Source organism: Oncorhynchus kisutch, linkage group LG20 (genome assembly GCF_002021735.2).
Source record: "Oncorhynchus kisutch isolate 150728-3 linkage group LG20, Okis_V2, whole genome shotgun sequence".
In the NCBI taxonomy this organism is placed as follows: Eukaryota; Metazoa; Chordata; class Actinopteri; order Salmoniformes; family Salmonidae; genus Oncorhynchus; species Oncorhynchus kisutch.
In genome coordinates, this window is record NC_034193.2 from 37,469,193 (window position 1) to 37,483,074 (window position 13,882).

The 13,882-nt window shown below is 40.7% G+C and overlaps 1 protein-coding gene across 4 annotated transcripts in view; it reads left to right on the forward strand.

Moving 5' to 3' along the window:
* The window catches only part of LOC109875518 (serine/threonine-protein kinase MARK1), a 94,554-nt gene that overhangs the window by 12,445 nt on the left and 68,227 nt on the right, over positions 1-13,882 (forward strand). For all 4 annotated transcript variants that reach the window (XM_031798887.1, XM_031798890.1, XM_020467843.2 and 1 more), the window contains exon 2: positions 6,501-6,704. In XM_031798887.1, coding sequence (XP_031654747.1) covers positions 6,501-6,704 — 204 coding nt within the window. The remainder of the gene's footprint in view (positions 1-6,500; positions 6,705-13,882) is intronic.

The following is a 13,882-nucleotide window of genomic DNA, read 5'->3' on the forward strand; positions in this document are numbered from 1 at the left end:
GTTTGAAGAAATCAACTGTGGGTGCAATTATTAGGAAATGGAAGACATACAAGACCACTGATAATCTCCCTCGATCTGGGACTCCACGCAAGATCTCACCCCGTGGGGTCAAAATGATCACAAGAACGGTGAGCAAAAATCCCAGAACCACACGGGGGGACCTAGTGAATGACCTGCAGAGAGCTGGGACCAAAGTAACAAAGCTTACCATCAGTAACACAATATGCCGCCAGGGACTCAAATCCTGCAGTGCCAGACGTGTCCCCCTGCTTGAGCCAGTACATGTCCAGGCCCATCTGAAGTTTGCTAGAGAGCATTTGGATGATCCAGAAGAAGATTGGGAGAATGCCATATGGTCAGATAAAACCAAAACAGAACTTTTTGGTAAAAACTCAACTCGTCGTGTTTGGAGGACAAAGAATGCTGAGTTGCATCCAAAGAACACCATACCTACTGTGAAGCATGGGGGAGGAAACATCATGCTTTGGGGCTGTTTTTCTGCAAAGGGACCAGGACGACTGATCCGTGTAAAGGAAAGAATGAGTGGGGCCATGTATCGTGAGATTTTGAGTGAAAACCTCCTTCCACCAGCAAGGGCATTGAAGATGAAACGTGGCTTGGTCTTTCAGCATGACAATGATCCCAAACACACCGCCCGGGCAACGAAGAAGTGGCTTCGTAAGAAGCATTTCAAGGTCCTGGAGTGGCCTAGCCAGTCTTCAGATCTCAACCCCATAGAAAATCTTTGGAGGGAGTTTAAAGTCCGTGTTGCCCAGCAACAGCCCCAAAACATCACTGCTCTAGAGGAGCTCTGCATGGAGGAATGGGCCAAAATACCAGCAACAGTGTGTGAAAACCTTGTGAAGACTTACAGAAAACGTTTGACCTCTGTCATTGCCAACAAAGGCAATATAACAAATTATTGAGGTAAACTTTTGTTATTGACCAAATACTTATTTTCCACCATAATTTGCAAATAAATTCATAAAAAATCCTACAATGTGATTTTCTGGATTTTTTTCTCATTTTGTCTGTCATAGTTGAAGTGTACCTATGATGAAAATCACAGGCCTCTCTCATCTTTTTAAGTGGGAGAACTTGCACAATTGGTGACTGACTAAATACTTTTTTGTGTGTGTGTGTATATTTGTGTGTGTGTGTGTGTGTATATATATATATATATATACAGTTTTCTGTCATTCTGCGTGGTCGGACAGCTTATTGATGGGTCTGTGAAGTCGGATCCCATTGTGGCATGCCTGCATTACGTCCTCAACCATGTTGATATGCAAAATTGACCACATTTGAGGTTGGTGCTGGAGCAGTTGCCTGGGTTCATTTGATCAACGCTACCCTCAGGGCCAAGGCAAGGGAGAAGAGAATGTTGGTGAAATTCCATAATTGGAGTTTCCCCTACAGACATCAGCGCTCTAGATGACATAAATAAGGTATGGGAAGGTATCTGCTTTCAAAGCTCAGGAGGAATTGGTCAATTAATTCCCTCACGTCCTTGCAGGGCTACAATTTCCTACTTTGTGAAGCTCAACCTTAACCTCACTGTCAAAATGAGCACAGGTAATAAGCTGATATGCAACCCTTGTGTGGTTTTGATATTGTTCAACAAGACCATATTCCTTCTCAATGTCTTCTTGAGTGCAGAGGTCAATAGATGTACTGTTTTAAATTAGCGTTTTACTGAAAGTCATGAGGGTCAAACCATATTTGTTCCCATAGGAGTTCTTGAAGTAGTCTCTTTTCAGATACATTTATTTTAATCTCATGAGTTTTCCATACTGCACAATAGTTTTTCAAAACTTTGATTCTGAAATCCCCAAGAGGTGCAAACAAATAAAAAGCAGCGCCAAAGTCAATGGACCTGACAAAGCTTCCTCAGTAGCTTAGATAAACCTCTCTTGCCCTTACAATGACCTTCAGTCTGTTCCCGTTAGATGAGCCTCTGCAACAGTGGCTGTTGATTTTGAGGTAATTCCTCAGTCCTCTAGCCCTCTGTCCTGTTTTGTGCGAGACAAACCCTGGCAGTGAAAGGGAAGTAAAGTTCACAGCTGGAGTGAGTCCCATGCTGTTCATTCATTCAGACGTGACACTGTCACTTTCAGCTTTTATTTCTTTCATTACATTCCACTGGGAATGTATAAAATAAATAAAAGCTGAAATAAATCATTCTCTCATTTCACATTCTTAAAATATAGTGGTGATCCTAACTGACCTAAGACAGGGAATTTTTACTAGGATTAAATGTCAGGAATTGTGAAACTGAGTTTAAATGTATTTGGCTAAGGTGTATGTAAACTTCCAACTTTATTTGTATTATTTTCTACATTGTAGAATGATAGTGAAGACATCACAACTATAAAATAACACATGGAATCATATAGTAACCAAATAAGTGTAAAACAAATCAAAATATATTTTAGATTCTTCAAAGTAGACACCCTTTGCCTTGACTGCTTTGCACACTTGGCATTCTCTTAACCAGTTTCACCTGGAATGCTTTTCCAACAGTCTTGAAGGAGTTCCCACATGCTGAGCACTTGTTGGCTGTGTTTCCTTCACTCTACGGTGCAACTCATCCCAAACCATCTCAATTGGGTTGACGTAAGGTGATTAGGGAGGCCAGGTCATCTGATGCAGCACTCCATCACTCTCCTTCTTGGTCACTGTAAATAGTCTGGGTGACCATTTGATTAATTGTTCAGCAGTCTTATGGCTTGGGGGTAGAAGCTGTTAAGGAGCCTTTTGACCTACATTTGGTGCTCTGGTACCTTTTGCCGTATGGTAGCAGAGAGAACAGTCCATGACTTGTGAGACTGAAGTCTTAGAAAATTGAACGCTTGGTATAGAGGTCCTGGATGGCAGGAAGCTTTGCCCCAGTGATGTACTGGGCAGTACCAACTACCCTGTCTAGCACCTTATGGTCAGATGCCGAGCAGTTGCCATACCAGGCGGTGATGCAACCGGTTAGGATGCTCTTGATGGTGCAGTTGAATAACTTTTTGAGGATCTGGGGGACCCATGCCAAATCTTTTCAGTCTCCTGAGGAGGGGAAAGGTGTTGTCGTGCCTTCTTCATGACGGTCTCGTTGTGTTTGGACCATGATAGTTTGTTGGTGATGTGGACACCAACTCTCAACCCGCTCCACGACAGACCCGTCCATGTTAATGGGGGCCTGTTTGACCCTCCTTTTCCTCTAGTCCATTACTACTCTTGGATGCTTTATGCATACAGGCTCAAGAGTGAAGGTAGTAGGACCTGAGAGCTTCATTTAGCCTTTAGTGACCAGACCCTTGAGTGGCTGACGAGGAAGGAGAATTCAGAAAAACGTGTGTTACCAAACACAATGTTCTGTTGCTAGGGCTTAACGAGCCAAGCGAGCGTGAATGAGCGAGTAAGTTGAGCAGAAATAAGTGGCGAACGGCTAAAAGCAAGGGCAAACACCCAGCTCATAACCCCCATTCAGAAGGTTGGCATCATGAATGTTCTGGATGGAAAGAATTGGTTAAAACAACAATGGGCACTGGTGTAATGGGCTGATTTTGAAAACCATTAGACTAAATAGAGGTGTTATAATAATACAGTAATGAAACCAGTAGAAGTGTGGTTTCCGAATCCTCAACGTTCTGGTCAGTTATTATATTACCACTATATAGTAAAATGCTGTCATTATGATAATATTGTTGATTATAATACTTTGCCATAGTATTAAGCATTTCCCAGCTTCACCTATTTTGTTGACTATCAGTCTGTTTGTATAATGATATGCTTTCCATTTTTATTGAAGAGAGTTGCCACTGTCCCTCAACTATCCCTCTCTGTTTCTCATATTTTGGCTTTGGTTGATTTGTAAATGGTAGCCCACATATGGAGGTGACTAGTAGTGTGTTGATATTGCTCACAAAGTTCAACACAACTGCACAAGGCTCCTGCCAAAGGATGGAGAATAAAAAAAACAATAACAGCGCTCCATCTCTTTACGCTGCTGTCACTTGTGTTCGTTGTGCAGCCCCACACCTGTTTTTATGATTTGAAGTAATTACCTATAATACACAATTTATCACTCCACTTCTGAAGAAGACACTCCTGGACCACACCCCACAAATCTGCTTTTACGCCACTCCCTTCAGTCGGCAGTCGCTAGATGATGTGAGGTCTGCCCACCACCGTCCCTTTCCCATCTGCTGTGACGAATGCGTCAAGGCTAACGGTTAATAGCTAACAGCTATCGACGACTCCTGCGTTTGGCCCAAGGCCACAGACTTTTTTCTCCTATCCAGATATATTACATTTAGTAAGTGTTTACAATGGCGGGTTATTGGTTGTATTGTTAATTCTATCATTACCGTAATTTACCTCGTGTCCCCAAGTATGACAGTGCTGCCCTATCTTTTAGGCAAGGTTTTCCTAGGACAAACACTTACCGGTGATGAAATACTCCAGTGAGAGAGTCCTGGGATGTATTCACTCGAGGTCGACCGATTATGATTTTTCAACGGCGATACCAATACAGATTTATTGGAGGAACAAAAAAAGCTGATACCGATTAATCGAACAATTTTTATTATTATTTTTAAATGTATTTATTTGTAATAATGACAATTACAACAATACTGATTCAACACTTTTATTTTAACTTCATATAATACATCAATCAAATAAATTTAGCGTCAAATAAATAATGAAACATGTTCAATTTGTTTTAAATAATGCAAAAACAAAGTGTTGGAGAAGTAAAAGTGCAATATGTGCCATGTAAAAAAGCTAACATTCAAGTTCCTTGACCAGAACATGAGAACATATGAAAGCTGGTGGTTCCTTTAACATGAGTCTTCAATATTCCCAGGTAAGAAGTTTTAGGTTGTAGTTATTATAGGAATTATAGGACTATTTCTCTCTAACATTTGTATTTCATTAATCTTTGACTATTGGATGTTCTTATATGCACTTTAGTATTACCAGTGTAACAGTATAGCTTCCGTCCCTCTCCTCGCCCCTACCTGGGCTCGAACCAGGAACACATTGACTGACAACAGCCACCCTCGACGCATCGTTACCCATCGCTCCACAAAAGCCGCGGCCCTTGCAGAGCAAGGGGAACAACTACTCCAAGTCTCAGAGCGAGTGACGTTTGGAATGCTATTAGCACGCATCCCGCTAACTAGCTAGCCATTTCACATTGGTTACACCAGCCTAATCTCGGGAGTTGATAGGCTTGAAGTCATAAACAGCGCAATGCTTGAAGCGTTGCGAAGAGCTGCTGGCAAACGCACGAAATGGCTGTTTGAATGAATGCTTGCAAGCCTGCTGCTGCTCAGACTGCTCTATCAAATCATAGATTATAACATAATAACACACAGAAATACGAACCTTAGTTTCCGGATTTTACCATATTAATGACCTATCATTTCGAAAATAAAACGTTTATTCTTTCAGTGAAATATGGAACCGTTCCGTATTTTATCTAACGGATGGCATCCCTAAGTAAGTCTAAATATTGCTGTTACATTGCACAACCTTCAATGTTATGTCATAATTATGACAAATTCTGGCAAATTAATTAGTCTTTGTTAGGAAGAAATGGTCTTCACACAGTTCACAATGAGCCAGGCGGCCCAAACTGCTGCATATACCCTGACTGCTTGCACGGTAAGCAAGAGAAGTGACACAATTGCCCTACTTATAAGAAATGCATGTTAGCAGGCAATATAAACTAAATGTGCAGGTTTAAAAATATATACTTGTGTATTAATTTTAAAGAAAGGCATTGATGTTTAGGTACATTGGTGCAACGACAGTGCTTTTTTTGCAAATGCGCTTGTTAAATCATAACCCGTTTGTCGAAGTAGACTGTGATTCAATGATAATTTAACAGGCACCGCATTGATTATATGCAACGCAGGACACGCTAGATAACTACACATGATTGATGATATTAATAGTTTAACTACTGATTATGTTAAGATTGATTGATTTTTATAAGATGAGTGTAATGCTAGCTAGCAACTTACCTTGGCTTCTTGCTGCCCTCGCGTAACAGGTTGTCAGCCTGCTACGCAGCCTCCTCGTGGAGTGCAATGTAAGGCAGGTGGTTAGAGCGTTGGACTAGTAACCGGAAGGTTGCAAAAACAAATCCCCAAGCTGACAAGGTAAAAATCTGTCGTTCCGACATTTGAAAAACTTTACAGGACATTTGCTGTTTCCATCAGGCCTGTCGTGATTAGTTTTAAAAAAATCGGACATACTTTTAATGGATGTAAACCTGGGTTATGTAGCAGATAGACTCTCGCTAGATGTTTAGCTTTGTGACTGTGTGGAAAGCTGGTCTAGTCGGAATGCCGCAGCCTCAGGCATACGTCTTTGATGTTTGAATCTGGCCTATTCTCCTTTGACACAACCTCTATCGTTCCACACTGATCCGTTCAATAAAAAAATGTATTTTTTATACCGACACGTTGTTCATCTCCACACATTTCACATTCTTACAGCACACTTCTGTGGAGGGCTACCAGGAGCCCCCGGCCCCGCCGGCCAAGTCGGGAAGTCGGCACAGCCTGCCGAGATGTCGGAACTCTGTGGCGTCCACGACGGAGGAGCAACCACACATCGGGAACTACCGGCTGCTCAAGACCATTGGCAAGGGGAACTTCGCCAAAGTCAAGCTGGCCCGGCATATACTGACAGGACGAGAGGTACGTTTCCTCCATTATGAATTTGTCACTGTCATTTAGCAATTTGGTCTTTTGTTGGATTCCTTTTCATTTAAGACAAAGATTAGCCCAGGCGTAACCAGGGTCTGTTTTCAATTTAAATGTGGCTAAAGATACTTATACTGAACAAAAATATAAATGCAACATGTGAAGTGTTGGTTTCATGAGCTGAAATAAAAGATCCCGAAAAGTGTTTCATATGTACAAAAAGCTTATTTCCCTCCAATTTTGTGCACAAATTTGTTTACATCCATGTTAGTGAGCATTTCTCCTTTGCCAAGATAATCCATCCACCTGACAGGTGTGGCATATTAAGAAGCTGATTAAACAGCATGATCATTATGCAGCTGCACCTTGTGCTGGGGACAATACAAGGCCACTAACATGTACAGTTTTCCACACAACACAATGCCACCAATATCTCCAAGTTTTGAGGTAGTGTGCAATTGGCATGCTGACTGCAGGAATGTTTCACCAAATCTGTTCCCAGAGTATTAATATATCTACCATAAGCCAACGTTGTTTTGGAGAATTTGGCAGTACATCCAACCGGCCTCACAACCGCAGATCACGTGAAACCATGCCAGCTCAGGACCTCCACATCCGGTTTCTTCAACTTCGGGATCATCTGATACCAGCCACACGGGCAGCTAATGAAACTGAGGAGTTTTTCTGTCTGTAATAAAAGCCCTTTTGTGGAGAAAAACTCATTTTGATTGGCTGCACCCTTGCCCAGTCATGTGAAATCCATAGATTAGGGCCTAACAAATTCATTTCAATTGACTGATTTCCTTTTATTGAACTGTAACTCAGTAAAATCATTGAAAATGTTGCATGTTGAGGTTTTATATTTTTGTTCGGTATAGATTCCCCACAACAGACATTTGGAACAGATAATCGACAACGAAAACTAAAAGGAATAATTTTGTAAACATTTTTTTGGGGGGGGGACTTAAGACTGTAAAAACACCGTCAAAACAAAGATTTTAATTTTGAAAGTCTTTCCACACATAATATGTATGCATGTTAGCAAGGTTTGAAGTTATGTTTTAGTCATATTAGATCTGTTTTATAATTATTTGTAATTATGTTCCGGCCCCTTGACCATCCGCTTGAGAAACAATTGGCCCTCGGCTAAATCTAATTGATAATCCCTGTTCTAGAGGTCATGTTGATTCATCTTGAGTGTTTTATTTTAAATGCCTAAACAGAAAATAACCCACTTTTCCTTATTTCGAATTGGTCTCACGCGCGTGGCTTGTCAAGTTTGTTGCTGTTATTGACCCTGTTGACAATTGCATGCGTCTGTCTTGTTTGGTACACACACAGAAATATTTAGACACTGGATTCATGCCAATAGCTTAGCGATTACATGTAAAGACTCAGAGGTGTGGAGTTCCTAAAGTTTAAACATTGTCTGCATGTCCACATTTCTCTGGATTTTTGCTTCATGGGCTCAACAACTGAGTGAAGAGGGAATCTGGAGAAATACAGCACCAAAGTACTGTCCCATATCTCTATGAAAGCAGATGTTAAAGGAAAATGTTTTTCTGACCTTAAAGGTAGTTTAATGTCCCCACATCACATGCCTTTGGTTGCTTTGATCCAGTCTGCCCTCATACACAAATGTGTTTAAAAAGATGAGCACCAAATAAACAGTGCTTATCTTTTCATTTTGGATTGCAACAACAGGTGGGATGTGGATTTATCAACATCTGACTACTTTTAGTCTGAAAACATCTGACACTTTGGTTTTGGAATGAACTGTCCCTTTAAAGTGTTACTGACAGCATTTTAACTACTATTCAGATATGAAACAATCATATCAGTCAAAAATATCAAATTCCCAGTTTATGCTTCAAAACCAACTTTATAAGGGGTTTTAAAAGTAGGTTCCATTTGAGTCTACATTCCATGATGTACACTCGCACATTGATGACATAATAGATGAATGCAGTTCAATACATGATTTAATATAATTCAGCTATACATTTCTTGGTAGTCCAAAAAATATTGCTCTTAGCATGTAAATCACAGCTGGCCTTGTACATTGTTTGCTGCCTCCATTCGGGATGCACGGTTTCAGTTTCCATTACTCAACATTTTGGACAAAAACTGACAAATTTAACTACGGCTGGGAATGACAATACAATCAAACTCTAGCAACACACGTCAGTCATAACGTGGATAATAGGCAAGAGTATCTATTCACAGTTTATTTACAGTTGAAATCGGAAGTTTACATAAACCTTAGCCAAATACATTTAAACGTCAATTAAAATGTCAATTCCTGACATTTAATCCTAGTAAAAATTCCCCGTCTTCGGTGAGTTAGGATCGCCACTTTATTTTAAGAATATGAAATGTCAGAATAAGAGTGATTTTATTTCAGCTTTTATTTCTTTCATCACATTCCCAGTGGGTCAGAAGTTTATGTAAACTCAATTAGTATTTGGTAGCATTGCCTTTACATTTTTTAACTTGGGTCAAATGTTTCGGGTAGCCTTCCACAAGCTCCCCACAATAAGTTGGGTGAGTTTTTGCCCATTCCTCCTGACAGAGCTGGTGTAACTGAGTCAGGTTTGTAGGCCTCCTTGCTCACACACGCTTTTTCAGTTCTGCCCACAAATTTTCTACGGGATTGAGGGCAGGGCTTTGTGATAGCCACTCCAATACCTTGACATTGTTGTTCTTAAGCCATTTTGCCACAACATTGGAAGTATGCTTGGGGTCATTGTCCATTTGGAAGACCCATTTGCGACCAAGCTTTAACTTCCTGACTGATGTCTTGAGATGTTGCTTCAATATATCCACATAATTTTGCTCCCTCATGATGCCATCTATTTTGTGAAGTGCACCAGACCCTCCTACATCAAAGCACCCCACAAAATGATGCTGCCACCCCCGTGCTTTACGGTTGGGATGGTGTTGTTCGGCTTGCAAGCCTCCCCCCTTTCCCTCCAAACATAACCATGGTCATTATGGCCAAACAGTTCTAATTTTGTTTCATCAGACCAGAGGACATTTCTCCAAAAAGTGCGATCTTTGTCCCCATGTGCAGTTGCAAACCGTTGTCTGGCTTTTTTATGGCGGTTTTGGAGCAGTGGCTTCTTCCTTGCTGAGCAGCCTTTCAGGTTGTCGATTATAGGACACGTTTTACTGTGGCTATAGATACGTTTGTACTTGTTTCCTCCAGGATCTTAACAGGGTTGTTTGCTGCTGTTCTGGGATTGAGATGCACTTTTTGCACCAAAGTACATTCATCTCTAGGAGACAGAACGCTTCTCCTTCCTGAGCAGTATGATGGCTGCGTGGTCCCATGGTGTTTATACTTGCGTACTATTGTTTGTACAGATGAATGTGGTACCTTCAGCTATTTGGAAATTGCTCCCAAGGATGAACCTGACTTGTGGAGGTCCACATTTTTTTTCTGAGGTCTTGGCTGATTTCTTTGGATTTTCCTATGACGTCAAGCAAAGAGGCACTGAGTTTGAAGGTAGGCCTTGAAATACATCCACAGGTACACCTCCAATTGACTCAAATTATGTCAATTAGCCTATCAGAGTCTTCTAAAGCCATGACATCATTTTCTGGAATTTTCCAAGCTGTTTAAAGGCATAGTCAACTTAGTGTATGTAAATTTCTGACCCACTAGAATTGTGATACAGTGAAATAATCTGTCTGTAAACAATTGTTGGAAAAATTACTTGTCATGCACAAAGTAGATGCCCTAACCGACTTGCCAAAACGTTAGTTTGTTAACAAGATATGTGTGAAGTGGTTGAAAAACAAGTTTTAATGACTCCATCCTGGGTGTATGTAAACTTCCGACTTCAACTTTATGTAGTAAGCTAAAAACACAGAGCCTAATGTTATCTAGCTAGCTGCTAGGAGGATGTCAAATCAAACTTTATTTGTCACATGCGCCGAATACAACGAGTGTAGACTTTACTGTGAAATGTTTACTTATAAGCCCTTAACCAAAATAAAATATTTACCAAGTAGACTAAAATAAAATGTAACACAATAAGAATAACAATAACAAGGCTATATACAGGGGGCACCAGTACCGCGTTAGTGTGTGGGGGTATAGGCTTGTTGAGGTAATCTGTAGGTGGGGGTGAAGTGACTATGCATAGGCAACTAGCAGCAGTGTTCAAATAGGGAGGGGGGGCAGCAATGTAAATTGTCCAGTGGCGATTTCATAAATTGTTCAGCAGTCCAATGGCTTGGGGGTAGAAGCTGTTGAGGAGCCATTTGGTCCTAGACTTGGCGCTCCGGTAGCAGAGAGAACTGTCTAACTTCCGTGACTGGAGTGTCTGACAATTTTATGGGCTTTCCTCTGACACCGCCTATTATATAGGTCCTGGATTGCAAGGAAGCTTGGCCCCAGTGATGTACTGGGCCGTTCGCACTACCCTTTGTAGATGCCGAGCAGTTGCCATACCAGGCGGTGATGCTCTCGATGGTGCAGCTGTAGAACCTTTTGAGGATCTGGGGGCCAATGTCATGTCATTGGAGGAGTGGGTGAGTGAGTATTTCCCCTAATATCGTTTTTTTGGTGGCTATACACAGCTAGACATGCAAGTGTCATTTGGTTACAGTAGCTAGCAAGAACTTCAATTATTTTTATCCTGTTACCATATCTCTTGTTCACAAATTCACTCTGGCGATCTACTCCGATTTCAGAGCACTCTCGTCTGAGTAAGACTAACTGATGAATTCACGAACGTTCAACACCGGCTGAATATGGACAGTGTCAGTAAACATGGGCCAAAAAAGTTATAGATGGTCAGGAACGCTCTAGATAACAACATGTGAACAGCCTAACTGGTCAGAGTGTGGTGTTCTCTCATTTGTGTCTGGAAGTAGCGAGCTAGCCAACATTAGCCAGTTAGCTTGGTTGCAGGCAAGCGCCACAAGGATGAGTAGGCTACAATTCCCCATGGTTTATCATTGCAATTTTGACGGCCAACTAGCTCAAACAGTTTGAAGGTTTATAAAATGTTCCTTCGTAAGATTTTAGCTCGTCCTTGCTCTGGCTAGCATTAGTTGTTGATGTGCATAACTGAAGGGGAGAAAGCCTACCTTTTTTCATGGTTGTTTCATCAATAGGACTGTAAAGTTCACAAATGTAAGAAGACTCCCGTGGTATTGATATATTTGCAGACATCCATTCAGGTGTATTTTGTGGCTTTTGGCGAATGCGTTCTAATGATCTAAATGATCTATAGACTCAAGTCGCAACTCCCTGTAAACACACAGTCCAGTTCCAAGTGAATGATGGCAGGCCTGTGTGGCAAATGGCTTGTTTGCATGAAGGCCTACTGTAGTTACATTTTAGTAATTTAGCAGGTGCACTTACAGTGACTTATTACCGCCACACCGGCAGTCATGAGTCATGATGGCAGTCAAATTCCATGTGATTGTTTAGTCACGTTAATTAGGTTTCCCCAAGTTCTGATGCTGCCGATGGTCATTAGTAGCCTACCAAACTTGCTAACTGCCTGGTACTCAGCACTCTATTGTCCCTCTAATCACTCTGACATCAATGCAAATGGTATCAAACATTTTATCAAACACTTCATGAGTGCCTTTGAGCTCATGTTGCACAGCATTTCTATAGGCTATGCAATTGCGTGAGAAACATAGTGATGGCCTCTTGAAAAGCTGATTGGATCCTCTTTTTATAGGCTAGGCCTATATTTATTTCTCAACTTTCCTAATATTAAGCACAATGCATCTCTTCACAACAGGAGTATAGTCTACCTGGTTGGTATGAAATTAACTGGGACAAGCTCCCTCCATTCGCTATTTAAGTGCATAGATGACATGTATTTTTTTTTCTTCCTGTTTTTAGACAGTTGCATGATAGTGGTCTATTCTAAATCAAAACTAACTTCATACATATATTATTTAGTATATGTGAAGACCAGATTGAATCAAAAATAGGCTAATATTGTCACCCATCAGACTATCACTTCTGAATGAAACAATGAAACCATGTCTTTTTTTGCGACTTTTTCAAATCATAACCGCACACCTCATGTAGTCTAGCCCATAGGCCTATATGTTTTAATAAGGTTAGTATCACACCTCATGCAGTCCAGCCCATAGTCCTATATGTTTTAATAAGGTTAGTATCACACCTCATGTAGTCCAGCCCATAGTCCTATATGTTTTAATAAGGTTAGTATCACACCTCATGTAGTCTAGCCCATAGTCCTATATGTTTTAATAAGGTTAGTATCACACCTCATGTAGCCTAGCCCATAGTCCTATATGTTTTAATAAGGTTAGTATCACACCTCATGCAGTCTAGCCCATAGTCCTATATGTTTTAAGGTTTGTATCACAAGAAAAGTGGCCAAATGAAACTGATTAATCCGCATTACACTGGGTGTAGAGTCTAACCGGCATACATATGCAGCACATGAGTTTCAAGTTTGAGGAAGAATTTTCACCATAGAAATGCACCTTTTTTATTATAAAATCAAGGCCACAAAGGGGATGCAGCTGGGAAATTTGAGGCATTATCAAGTGCTTGTCAAGTTGTGAATGAGAGACTGATGAAGTGTGTACAGACTGTGCAAAACAACAAAGCAGAGCTCATGCCTTTTCATGTAACTGTATTTAAGTCATTAGAATCGCATCATGCAGCCTTAGAATGTATTAAAAATCAACACGTATAGCCCAACATTTGTATCACAACTGAAGTTACATAACTCTGAAATAAGCATATAGGAGTACCTGTTTCTTTAACTGCTCAACACAGAATAGCCCCATGTGATCACTCCCTCAAGTTGTTTGGAGAAAATATCCTTTCTATTTTATTCCCTTATGTTCAGTTGTATTCTTCGTACTATAAAATAATGCCACGGTATTCTAAGCAAATCTTGTCTGCTAAATGAACTATTGTAGCCCACAGCCATATGGCATAGCAAGATCAGGGCCTAACATAAGGACAAGTCAGATTATGCTATTTGGTTCTTGCTCTTCATTTCATGTTTCTTTAGATTTGTGTCAAATTAACAATGGATTTATTGTGATGGTGTAGGCTATATTAAATGGATTTATTAGACTTTTAAAATGTAGATGTTCCAAAAGTCTGCATCAGTGGCTTGTATGCTATGCTAAACGTGTTTTATGTTCAATTAATG